The 12,259-nt window shown below is 37.2% G+C and overlaps 1 protein-coding gene across 7 annotated transcripts in view; it reads right to left on the bottom strand.

Moving 5' to 3' along the window:
• Positions 1-102: 102 nt before the first annotated feature.
• The window catches only part of LOC116039732 (major histocompatibility complex class I-related gene protein-like), a 112,765-nt gene continuing 100,608 nt past the window's right edge, over positions 103-12,259 (bottom strand). For 4 of the 7 annotated variants that reach the window (XM_035992788.1, XM_035992789.1, XM_035992790.1 and 1 more), the window contains exons 2-9: positions 11,671-11,937; positions 7,189-7,467; positions 6,445-6,765; positions 5,762-5,872; positions 2,586-2,603; positions 2,128-2,160; positions 653-728; positions 103-475 (exon numbers count right to left, since the gene is read on the bottom strand). In XM_035992788.1, the coding sequence (XP_035848681.1) occupies positions 313-475; positions 653-728; positions 2,128-2,160; positions 2,586-2,603; positions 5,762-5,872; positions 6,445-6,765; positions 7,189-7,467; positions 11,671-11,937 (1,268 nt within the window). In that variant the 3' untranslated portion in view covers positions 103-312. The remainder of the gene's footprint in view (positions 476-652; positions 729-2,127; positions 2,161-2,585; positions 2,604-5,761; positions 5,873-6,444; positions 6,766-7,188; positions 7,468-11,670; positions 11,938-12,259) is intronic. The other 3 variants (XM_035992793.1, XM_035992792.1, XM_035992791.1) reach the window with 1 other exon arrangement.

The raw sequence follows: 12,259 nt of genomic DNA, 5'->3' as shown, positions 1-12,259 counted from the left end.
GGGTGTCTAATCTGCGCAGCATGTTTCTGGATCTGATCCAACCAGAGAACCAAAGGATGACTTTCTCACTAGAAATAATTAAGAAAACTCTACTGGCTGACAAATATCTGTTATCTCAAGGTTGATATCATCATATCTCTGCCACACCCTAGGAGTGGATGTATGGAGATGGGTTTCATTGATAATATAATCATAATTCTCAGTGGGATCGTCACTGCAAGTGTTACCTTTCATATTACAGATATCAGATAACAGATATGTCAGTTAATAATTTTTTCATAAACAAATATTGATTAGTGCAGCTTTAAAGCCTCATTGTAATGCAGCTTCCTGACCCCATAAATATAAGTGATATTCAATCCATGTTGGTGGTGAGGTGGCCCTATTGTTTGGATTACAGATTGTGTAAAAACTTTGTAAATAACGTTTAATGTTGCCAATTTCTTCACCCTCCTCTTCACACCGTACCTGTCCAGACAAATATAAAAATAAGCATTCATAAATGAACAGGGCAAATAGTAATGATATCTCAATAATGTATAAATTATTGAAAGCTGTGAAACCACTGGGATGTACTGTAACAGTAAATGCTTGTCATTTCTCAAAACATGCATAAATACAGGTGATATTTCAGACAGACAGCCAGTAGTTACCTGTGTTCAATGGTGTGCTGCTGTTTACAACTTCATTAGAACCATTAGGAGAGCTACCTGAAGAAGAGTCTGACCCTGAAGAGGACAAAATAGAAGATCATTTACACAACAATCAAGTAAAGGACAAAAAAACAGATAGGATAGATTTATGTACATACAGTCAGACCGACACATACATAGAAACCTGATGTGTTCACCTGTCAGATGAAGAGGAGATTATCTCTGTGACACATGGTGTATGGAACATGATGGCTGACACTGACAGTGAAATCTGACAGGATGGAGTGCATAACGCACTTCAAGCTGTCTCATCACTAGGGCTGCAACTAACCAATATTTTCATAGTCGCTGACGTCCTCAAATGTCCTGTTTTGTCTCCAACTCAATATTGAGTTTACTGTCATAAAGGAGCGAAGAAACTAGAAAATATTCACATTTAAGAAGCTGGAATCAGAGAATTTTTACTGTTTTTCATAAAGAATGACTCAAACCCATAAATCGATTATCAAAATAGTCGGTGAAAAACAAAAGCCCTATCTTCTTCCTGTTTTGGTTAACGCACTTCCTTCTTGCCGTAAATTAAGCCTTCATTTCCCAGGTAGATCGTACCCGGTGGCAGACAGAATTGCAGAGTGAAAGCGAGGCTTAGGGAACCAATCTAAACGCAGATGGTGTCACTATTCTACAGCCTTTACATAAGCAATCAACATGTACTTCATAATTATAAGTTAAAGCAAAAGACTAGTCCATTTAAGTCCAATTAAAATGTATATTCTCAAAGAGCCCTATGACTAAAGTAATTTTGATTGGGGTTGGGGTATTCCAAACAGAATATAATGTCCACGCTCCATGGCTGTGATTCTGAACAACTGCAGCACCATCCATGGTGCAGAGACGTTATCTAACAAGATAGCCGTTCCCCCTCCCCCACTTCTGTGTGTCCCTACATTAGCATCATTCACTGGACCCAATCTTGGCATTAAATGATTGGACTTGTCTCACATCAGAATAAAGGCAGTTCCTGAGGCTACCTAGCATAGTTTCAGGAGCAGGGCCACACCTCAAACACACCTCTTCCATTATTTCTATAAATACCCTCCTAACCCTCTCCTCTCATTCACTCTCGCATTCTGCACCCCTCCCTCCCACCCTCTTCCTGTTCCTCTCCTTTCTCCTCTTCTTTAGGTCCTAAAGGGGTCCGTCGTGCCCGGGTGCTACAGCGGATTCTCTATCGAAGCCTCCCCACAACGCAGTCACTGTCAAGTCAACTGATGACTACAAGCGACTTCATGCCTCGCATTCCAATCATCTTTCATCATTAAATTGTTCAAGACGTAGGCCTGTCTGGTTGATGGTGTGGTCCTTGCTAGTGAACTGACAGGTTGGTGTTGCTTTGGTACAACATGAAGATGACTGTATGCAGTGCAGCAGGTGATGTGTGAAGCAGACAGAGCCAGTACAGAGCATTAGTTACCGTTCAGTGGCACGTTGCTGTGGTTTGCTGGTTCTGAGAAGAACAAAAGACAAAATAACGTGAAGAAGACAGATCTAAATCTGATTGGCTAATCAAAGTTCCTAGGAGAAGAGTCAGATGAAATCATCACGTCTACAAAAACAGAACAGAATAAATCCTCAGGCAGAGAAACCCATCGAGCCCCCCGCCCCACCACACCCCCATAAAAAGGATTAGGTCAATTCTGTCATAATAATTTATAAAAAAAAACAAACAACAACAATAAATAACACACACACACACACACACACACACACGGCTTATTTGAATGTGTGGTTGCGTTAAATTTGGCTGAATTAGGAATTAACGATAGTTATATATTATTTATATATAACTTAGTGTCTATAGACATGAGCATCTGCTCAACTTGAAACATTTTAATACAAACTAAACGTAAGTACAAAACAAGTTCTACTTACTGTAGTGAGTCTTTTCAGCTGAAATATAAAGAAAAAATATGATGTTTAGATGCCACGGTTGCAAAAGACAGAACATCTCTCCTCCACTAACTAACAGCCACTACTACTCGCTTACACTGTTAGAAATACATCTTACAGTTCTGTTTGGGTCTTCATTTCTACTTTTGAAAATCTACTCAAGATCTAAAATAATACAAGTTGTACTTGTATAATAGAGTGCATTTGCCTGAAAAATTGTTTCAGATGTCAAACTTACAAATGCAGTCATTATTATTATTACTATTACATCATCATGTTATTGTCATTGTAGGATCCAAGAGCAGCTCCAGAGTGTAACCCTTTAAGGTGATACGTGTTTATCCTCAGCACACATCTCACAAAAAGGTTTATTAATCCACTGTCCCTTGTATAAAAAATAAACTTTCCAAAAGTCCAGAAATGTAAAAATATATATATTAGGGCTATCAAACGATTATTTCTTTTAATTGCGATTAATCGCTGAATTTCTATAGGCTAGTTAATCGCGATTAATCGCATGTTTTATCACATAATTAAAATTATTTTGCATTTCAGAACTGTTTTTAAGTACATATTAACAATGGAAAGAAATTATTTCTTACACTTTATGAACTTGACTTTAATATTTGTATTTGTTTATTATTCATTTACTGTAAACAAAAGAAAAATGTGTGAATCTGTCATTAATTCCTCCAAGTACCTAACTAAAAACTAAAAATCCCTGTCCTTACCAGTAGGGTTGGGCATCATTTGGGTTTTTTCCGATACCGGTGCTAAAGCCATACTTTTAAAACGGTGCCTGAACCGCTACTTTTTAACCCTTGTGTTGTCGTCCCATCAACCTTGAAAAAACACACTTTATTTTTTTCGACGTTTTTGACGCCTTTTTTCACAGTTTGTTTTTGCTTTTTCCAATGTTTTAAATTTTTCTTCTACACATTTTATCTCTTTTCAGTGCTTATTTCTACGCCCCATTTTTTATGATATAAAACAAAAATTTAAAACAAAGTCAACACATTAATAAAGTTTAAAAAAAAGAAGGGTACTAAACGACAGTCGGCGACCTGTTTATTGCTAAGGCCATGGTCAAAATTACAATGATAATGTAATAATAACTTATTTCACCGGTAAATTGCTGTTGAACGACAAAAACAACCACCAGATGGGAAAAAGGTATTTTACAATAACTTTGTTTCAACAAGTTTCATTGAACGCACCGTCTGTGTTGTTTAATTCCGACAACGGCAGCTGCTGCGCTGCAGAGCAGACTGTTACCTCCCGGTGTTGGAATCCTCTACAGGGAAATACAGTCACACTTCACACTGTTTAATGTTAGCTGTCAGCATTTTAACCGGGTTTAATCCAGCTGCTAGCTAAAGGTAGGCTAACGTTAGCTGCTGTCAGGTGTAGTGTAAAGTCAGGCACCAAAATGAGGCAGAAATGAAGCAGCTCCAGTGTGGCTGCTTTCTCCGTGGAGTACAGGCTGTGTGTGGGGGGGGGGGTGCTGTCCCCCTCAACGCCAATGTATAAGATGAGTCACAACATGCCAACCGTAGTACTTCTTTAAGACCCGAGTCTTCTACGATGCTGACAGGTCTGTAGTTAGTTGCCACCCATTATTTATTTTGGATTTGGTTTCATCAACAGGTCGGCGAGTAGCACTCTCCAAAATAGTGCTTTGCCTGAGTCGCTAGCATCAGCCTGAGTCACGTTAACTGTACTATGCTTAGATCATAGGAGGTAGCTCAAGCTTGACGTGCTTCGGTGGTATTTTAATTCGGCTTTACACAACGTGCATTTGGCTTTCGACTTGTCTACGAGCCATGCGGGAGTTTTGGAAAATAAAAAGCTCCATTCAGAATTGTGTTGCTGCTGTCTTTCTCCATCATGCAGCAGCAGCAGGGTGTGTTACGAGGAAGTATGACAGCTTGATGATAAGTAACGGTGCGGCAAACGGTCAAAATAGTAGCCTGTTAGGCACGACGCCTAGCCGAGTGAAGAGTAAATACAATAAATGGCAGCACGTGATTAAAAAAAATGAACGTTAGTGCTGACAGCCCTAAAATATATATAGCTATGGAAATAAATGAACACATTAATTTGAATATAAATAAAAATGCTTATAATTATTCTTTTATATGTAGTTATTTCTCTTTATATTTCCCACTAGAGGAGCAGTGGATCTGTTCTCTTTCTTGTCCCTTGGAACTCGTCTTGGTCGACGAGCTTCAACATCACTCAGAATCCACCGATTTCTTTTGTTTGTCAAATTTATTTTCATTCAGACTTCGTATTGATAAGATTTTTCTTGTTTCTCTTTCTTTTACAGATTTATTCTTCTTTATGGCACTCCTAAAGTTCCAAAACCAAACCAAACACTATCCACACTCAGCTGTTGGTTGAGGGCCATCAAACTGCCGGTCAGACTTAAAGGGACAGAAATGTCTCTGAGTGGATTATCAGCAACGCTAATAAATAAAATACAACTGGATTATCTAAAAGTAAACGCACATTAAACATAATATATGAAGAATAGAAGCAAATATGATGGAATATCAACACATAAATATTAATTAACATTTAACTAAAATATATATTTGTCTCTTCTAGTCACATCTTAATGATATGCACTGAGCCTCACACCACTTACTGCTCAAGTTTGAGGTTCGCTTCACTTTTAAAGGTGCTGTAGGTAGGATTGTGAAGATCCAGGACTTAGCCAAAAAATTTGAACATCAACAACTTCTCAGTCCCTCCCCCCTTTTCTGCCAAAGCCCAAAACGGTCTCCTAAGCCCCTCCCCCCACAAGGGAGAATGAATGCGTGTGCATGAGCAGTGATTGACACGCAGTTAGACACCCCCCCCACCCCCCCCCTGGCCCTGATTGGTGCATCTGAACAGGGAGCTGTGGATTTTTGCAAATCACACTACAGGCTGTAGGTGGTGCCAGAGGAGCTGGATAGTTTTTTTTTATTTTTTATTACCAGCTTCATGTAGTTCTACTGGAACATAGGGTCAGTTTCAGCAAATATGACAGAAAGTTAGTTTTATAAGTCTTACCTACTGCCTCTTTAAAGTCTGATCAAAGCATTCATTTTAAGTCTAAAATCTAAATACTGAGAAAGAAATGAGGCAATCTTTCTGTTTGAGTCTCTCACCTTTCTTCTTTCTGTAAACTAGGACTCCGATCACAGCGAGGAGGACGAGAGCCAGAACAACCACTGCAGCAATGATGGGGATGGTCATGTCAGTGTTCACGTCAGGATTCTCTGTTGATCAGAAAACAACAACAATAGTCCCAACCTGAACAGATGAAGCAGTTAGAAGAGAAGAACATCCATTTATCAACCAGACCACAAACCTGTATACAGACACTTTATGTTACATTTACTAAAGAGGTTAAAAAAGAAGTGTTTTATAGGTTTCATTACTGAAATGTTTCTTTTTCATTAAATCAAAGCTATATAACCGGTGGGCAGACAGCACAAACATCATGGTGGTGGACAACCATCATTTCTCCAAAGCAGTTTAAAACTTTTAGTTTACATTACTGTAAAAGTAAAGATTGGTTCTATTTTGTACAGGCTTCACCCTGTAAGAGCTGTTGCTATTGGGTTTATAAACCCAATAGCAACAGCTCTTACAGGGCTATGCCTATACTCATAGAATCTAGAGTTACAACTATCGTTTAATGATCTAATCCTTAAAGTTATATATTAAAAAACTAGATAAAAGAAATTGACAACAAAACCATTTATGAAACAAAACTTCCCATCCAACACATAAAATACATGAACTACAGGACTGTTAGAGTAAACTAGATGTGTGTTTTCTTCCTCACCTCTGATTCCAGTCTTTCCTTCATTGGTCTGGATTACTGCTTTGTCCAGTTTGGTGATGATGTCGTCCTTCATACCAGAGAGCTGAAACACACAGTCGTACCTCCTCCAGTCTTCAGCTGGGACTGATGAAAGGTCCAGGTCAACACTCATCTGGAAGGATCCATCGTGGTTGGGGAGGATCTCTCCGAGGTCCACGTCCTCATGAAGCTCCTCTCCATCTTTCCTCCAGAACATCATGGCTCTGTCAGGGTAGAAACCTGTAGCGTGGCAGCTGACTGGAGAGGAGGGAGACTTCTGGAGGAGAGACACTGAGGGAACCTCTGCACAGTGAAGACAAAGACTTTATTATTATTTACTGGAGATTAATATTATCATTCCTGTTTGTTTTTATGAAATGCAAATAAACCTCACTGAAGTGTAAAAAAAGGAGGTGAGATAGATTAAAAAGGGAGGACAGGGAGTGTGAGAAAGACAGAAAGAGACAGAGAGACAAACAGAAACAAAGCAGAAAGAAAGAGAGAGAAAAAAGTGAGGAAAAGAGTGGTGATAAATGCAAAGAGGAGAGGAAGGCAGAGAGATGAAGAGAAGTGAGAACATGAGAGAAAGAGAAAATGTGTGTAAACTGAGACAAAGTGGGTCTCTGTTGTTTAATATTTATTGTAATGTTACTGTTGGTTAGAAACACAAGAAGAAATGTTAACATTGTTGTGTCCATTAAACTCCATCAGGTCATGTGATTCTACCTGTTCTCAGCAGAGAGCTCCTCCCATAGTTCACATACTTCTTCACCCACTCAGGACAAATCTGGGTCAGGTAGTGTTTGTCCTGGGCTATCCGAGCTTTGTTATTGTCCCACTTGTGTTTGGTGATGACAGCCTGTTGTTTTGGAGCGATCCATGTCTCTGTCTTCAGGTCAAATGATATGAAGTCTTCTCCATCATAACCATACTGCCAAAAACCATTAACCTCTCCAGTCTCATCATCCCTCTCACAGCCGTACATGAACTGGACAATGTGGACACCTGAGAGAGAGAGAGAGAGAGAGAGAGAGAGAGAGAGAGAGAGAGAGAGAGAGAGAGAGAGTCAGTCATCTGTTAACAGTTGATAAACTAATAATTATTTTCATTATCAATTATTTTTATTAATCAATTAACCAAACAAATTTAAACAACGAAAAGCAGCAACATTCTCACATTTTTTAATAAATGCCTTAAATAAATATTTGATCAAAATTGATGTCAATTCATTTTCATTAATCAACTAATAGATTATTGACTAATAGTTTCATCACTTTCTATGTTTATTACGACCCAGACACACTGTGGTCAATTAAATCTAATCTACTCTGTAGTTCTGCTAAATATTTAGTGTTTAAACTAATTATTCTTGTCATTATTGATTATGTACGGAGTATTTTTGATACATCTAAATAAATGTTTACAATGTCACATGAAATGTTGAAAACTGTTGATCAGAAGTTGTGAGAGTGTGAGATGAAATCTTCTAATAGTTTCTTCTGTCTGATCAACACTCAACTCTATTTCATATTAAATGATATTAATAACCCTCGTCTCGTCCTCGGCTCAAATCTGACCCATTTTCAAAAGATGTTGAGAACAGAAATATGGCTTTCTTTCAACCAAACTGCCCCAAATATAACAATGGATGCGTGGATGTACGTTGTGTGGAACCCCATACGACATTTTTAACAAATGAATGATTACTTCCATTGCATTGTGGGTGTTTTATTCCATTTTTATAGCATTTGAAATAAATAATTGAAATGGTTTCAAAACAGTATCCTGAAACTAAACTTTGAAATTCTGTGATCCACTCAACATCCTCTGATCTTTACTATTAGTCCAAATCACTCATCATTTCTGCTTTTTTTAACTAAAAGAAAAGTTGGTATAATGTCATATAAATTAGGTTTATTGACCATGAATTTAAAAAAAAAGTGTCGGAAAAAGAGACAAAAACTTTTTAAAAAGCGTCAGAAGCATCGAAAAAGGAGTCAAAAACATATTTAAAATAAAAAGTGTTGACATTTTTTTGGACCCTGAAGGACAACAAGTTGTTGGTGGACAGGAAGACAACACGAGGGTTAAACAGAGAGAAGAAGAACATGATCATATCTGAGAAACTCAAACTACTAAATATTTAGACTTTTCTTAATAAAAGACTAAAATAATGATCTGATTATTAAAGTTTTTGTCAATTAATTTCCTGTAATCAACTAATAGATTATTGACTACTAGTTTGATCCCTTTCTCTGTTTATGATGGTCCAGACCAGGACTGAACCATTCATGGTGTTCACATAGATCAGATAATGGTGAAGAGAGACATGAATCACATGTTTGGTTAACATCTGATTTAACAGTTTTATTCCTCTTTTTATTATTCAATTCATCTTTTTTAGAAGATAAATGCTGAGTCATGTTCCACGTCACAGATTCTTTACAGGAATGTCCTATTTTCAGTGGATTTCTCATTTCTCTTTTATTACTTTATTTATCTAAAAAACTAAATCACAGATCGAATCATAATCATAATATCTGGCAGGAAAATTAGATTAGATTATTTTCTCCAAATGGTTGAGCCCAGACACACTGAGGTGGAGTAAAGTTCATCTAATCTGGAGTTCTGCTCCATATTTAGGGTTTAAACTAATCATTCTTTTCATTATTCATTCTTTCATTTATTCATCAATCAACCATTTACTTCATTTATAATATTACACTAAGAAAAGCATTCTCATATTTGCATTATATCTCTGCTTAATAAAAGACTTAAATGATTGTTTATACATTTTTTTGGTCAATTCATTTCTGAAATCTGTTATTAGACTAATAGTTTCATCACTTTCTCTGTTTATTAGAGCCAGACACACTGTGGTCCGTTCAATCTGATCTGATCTGGAGTTCTGATCAATATTTAGGGTTTAACCCTCCTGTTGTCCTCGGGTCTAATCTCACCCATTTTATAAAAGTTTCTACATCAGAAATTTGGGTTTCTTTCAACCAAATTTTAAAACTAAATAACGTGGATGGTTCCAGACGACGCTCCTCACACGTTAAATAAATGATCAGTTCACTACTTTCATTGAATTTGGGTGTTTTAGTCAAAGTTATAGCATGTAAAGAAATATTGATAATAGAACGTTGAAAATCAGGAAAAAAATGTCAAAGAAGCGCAGAATAAAGTGACAAAAACATCAGAAAAAGGGACAAAAAACTTGGAAAAAAAGTGACGAAAACGTCGGGAAAATCTTCAAAAACGTCAGGAAAAGTGACAAAAACATGAGAAAGCTTAAAAAAGAAAACGTCAAAAAAGCGCAGAAACATTGACAGAAACTTCGAAAAAAAAAAAAGTGACCAAAGTGTGGAACAAGACGACCAAAAGGTTGGAATTATTCTGAACATTTTGAGCCAGAAAAAGTAAAAGTTGCTGCAGGTCGACGGGGAAGACAACACAAGGGTTCTAACTAGTTCTTCTTCTCATTATTGATTATGTACGGAGGATTTGTTGATACATCTAAATAAATGTTTACAATGTCACATGAAATGTTGAAAACTGTTGATCAGAAGTTGTGAGAGTGTGAGATGAAATCTTCTAATAGTTTCTTCTGTCTGATCAACACTCAACTCTATTTCATATTAAATGATATTAATAACCCTCGTCTCGTCCTCGGCTCAAATCTGACCCATTTTCAAAAGATGTTGAGAACAGAAATATGGCTTTCTTTCAACCAAACTGCCCCAAATATAACAATGGATGCGTGGATGTACGTTGTGTGGAACCCCATACGACATTTTTAACAAATGAATGATTACTTCCATTGCATTGTGGGTGTTTTATTCCATTTTTATAGCATTTGAAATAAATAATTGAAATGGTTTCAAAACAGTATCCTGAAACTAAACTTTGAAATTCTGTGATCCACTCAACATCCTCTGATCTTTACTATTAGTCCAAATCAGTCATCATTTCTGCTTTTTTTAACTAAAAGAAAAGTTGGTATAATGTCATATAAATTAGGTTTATTGACCATGAATTTAAAAAAAAAGTGTCGGAAAAAGAGACAAAAACTTTTTAAAAAGCGTCAGAAGCATCGAAAAAGGAGTCAAAAACATATTTAAAATAAATAAGCGTTGACATTTTTTTGGACCCTGAAGGACAACAAGTTGTTGGTGGACAGGAAGACAACACGAGGGTTAAACAGAGAGAAGAAGAACATGATCATATCTGAGAAACTCAAACTACTAAATATTTTGACTTTTCTTAAAAAGTATATAGTAATCAACTTTTCCAGCTTCGGTCCCTCTACAGGTTGTCTCATTGGAACTGCAGCGCGCTGCAGTTCCAATGAGACAACCTGTAGAGGGACCGAAGCTGGAAAAGTTGCATAGTACGCCTTTAATAAAAGACTAAAATAATGATCTGATTATAATGATCTTGTTGATGATCGATCAATATTCTGTAATCACCAGATGTAGTAACTGACTGATAGTTTCAGCACTATAAATGTTTATTAGACACAGACACACTGTGGTCCAGTAAAGTTCATCTAATCTGTAGTTCTTCTATATTTCTATATATATATATATATTATGGGATGTCCAGACTGAGGTCAGTACAGTGAGTGGTGCTGTTGAACCTTTTAAACCTGAGATGTGAAGGAGACATTCAGCATGCGCTCCTGTCAGCAGCTTCATTAAAACATCCTGCTCCTCCTCTCATATGAGGACCCAGCAGAAGCAGCCTGTGGCCCGTTTACAGGCCCCTGCTCCGTAGTTTAAGAAACCAGGCAGTAATGTTCCTCTATCAGCTGTGTGTTTGTCAAACTGTTTGGGATGAACTGGTTTCCTGCAGGAGAGTTCTTCTGGACCAGCTCACTGTGGCCGCTCCACTCCACTTATTCTGATCTAATCTAGTGGAGATGAAGTGGTAATGGTCTCTGCTGCTTATTATGGGATGGACAGAAACACTGGATCAGTGTAGTATAGCAGCATCCAGTCCACTCAGTCTCAGTAATGTTACTGTTGAGTCGGACTGTGTTTCAGCCACGAAAATACATCAAACTGTTTAATCTGTGTGTGTGTGTGTGTGTGTGTGTGTGTGTGTGTGTGTGTGTGTGTGTGTGTGTGTTTTAACGTGTTTACTAAATAAAAGGATGGAAATATAAACAACATTTTATCAGTAGAAAGTGAAACATAAACAAACCTCCAGTTTGGTTGAAGCGCTGCTTTGCAACTTCAATGTTGGCTTTGAAGACCTGCTGGGTACCCTTAATGATCTCAGTCTCCCTCTGCCAGTACTGAGGATCATCTGCTGTGACTCTGCTCATCCAGTCCTGTTTGGGTTCTGCTCTCTTGGTGTTACTGTCATAGTGAACAAACTCAACGCCATCAACCAATCCAACAATCACAAACTCTGGGAAGTTTGGGACTCCAGAAGATCCAGTGTAGAAATACTTCAGAGAGTGAGTCACTGTAAGAAAATATGAATGTAATAATGTCAGTTTTTATATAACTAGGGATGTAACGATGCACTAAACTCACGATCCGATTCACCATTTTAACTCCAGGATATGATTTATCTCCTGATGTGTTAACAGAAGGAGCTGCAGATAAATGACTGGGAAATATTCCTTTATATAAACTACTAAACAACAGATGTGTCCTCTCATCAAAAATAGAACTGAAATTGTATTTTATCTCAAATAACAAAAAATAAATAAATGAAATAAAAAAATAAACAATGTAATAATTAGATTTTTAAAACAAATCCCATCTCAAAATAACTAGAATAA

Source organism: Sander lucioperca, chromosome 16, assembly GCF_008315115.2.
Source record: "Sander lucioperca isolate FBNREF2018 chromosome 16, SLUC_FBN_1.2, whole genome shotgun sequence".
Classification (NCBI taxonomy): domain Eukaryota; kingdom Metazoa; phylum Chordata; class Actinopteri; order Perciformes; family Percidae; genus Sander; species Sander lucioperca.
The sequence above is the reverse complement of the archived record's forward strand: the minus strand, read 5'-3'. Positions and strand labels throughout refer to the sequence as shown.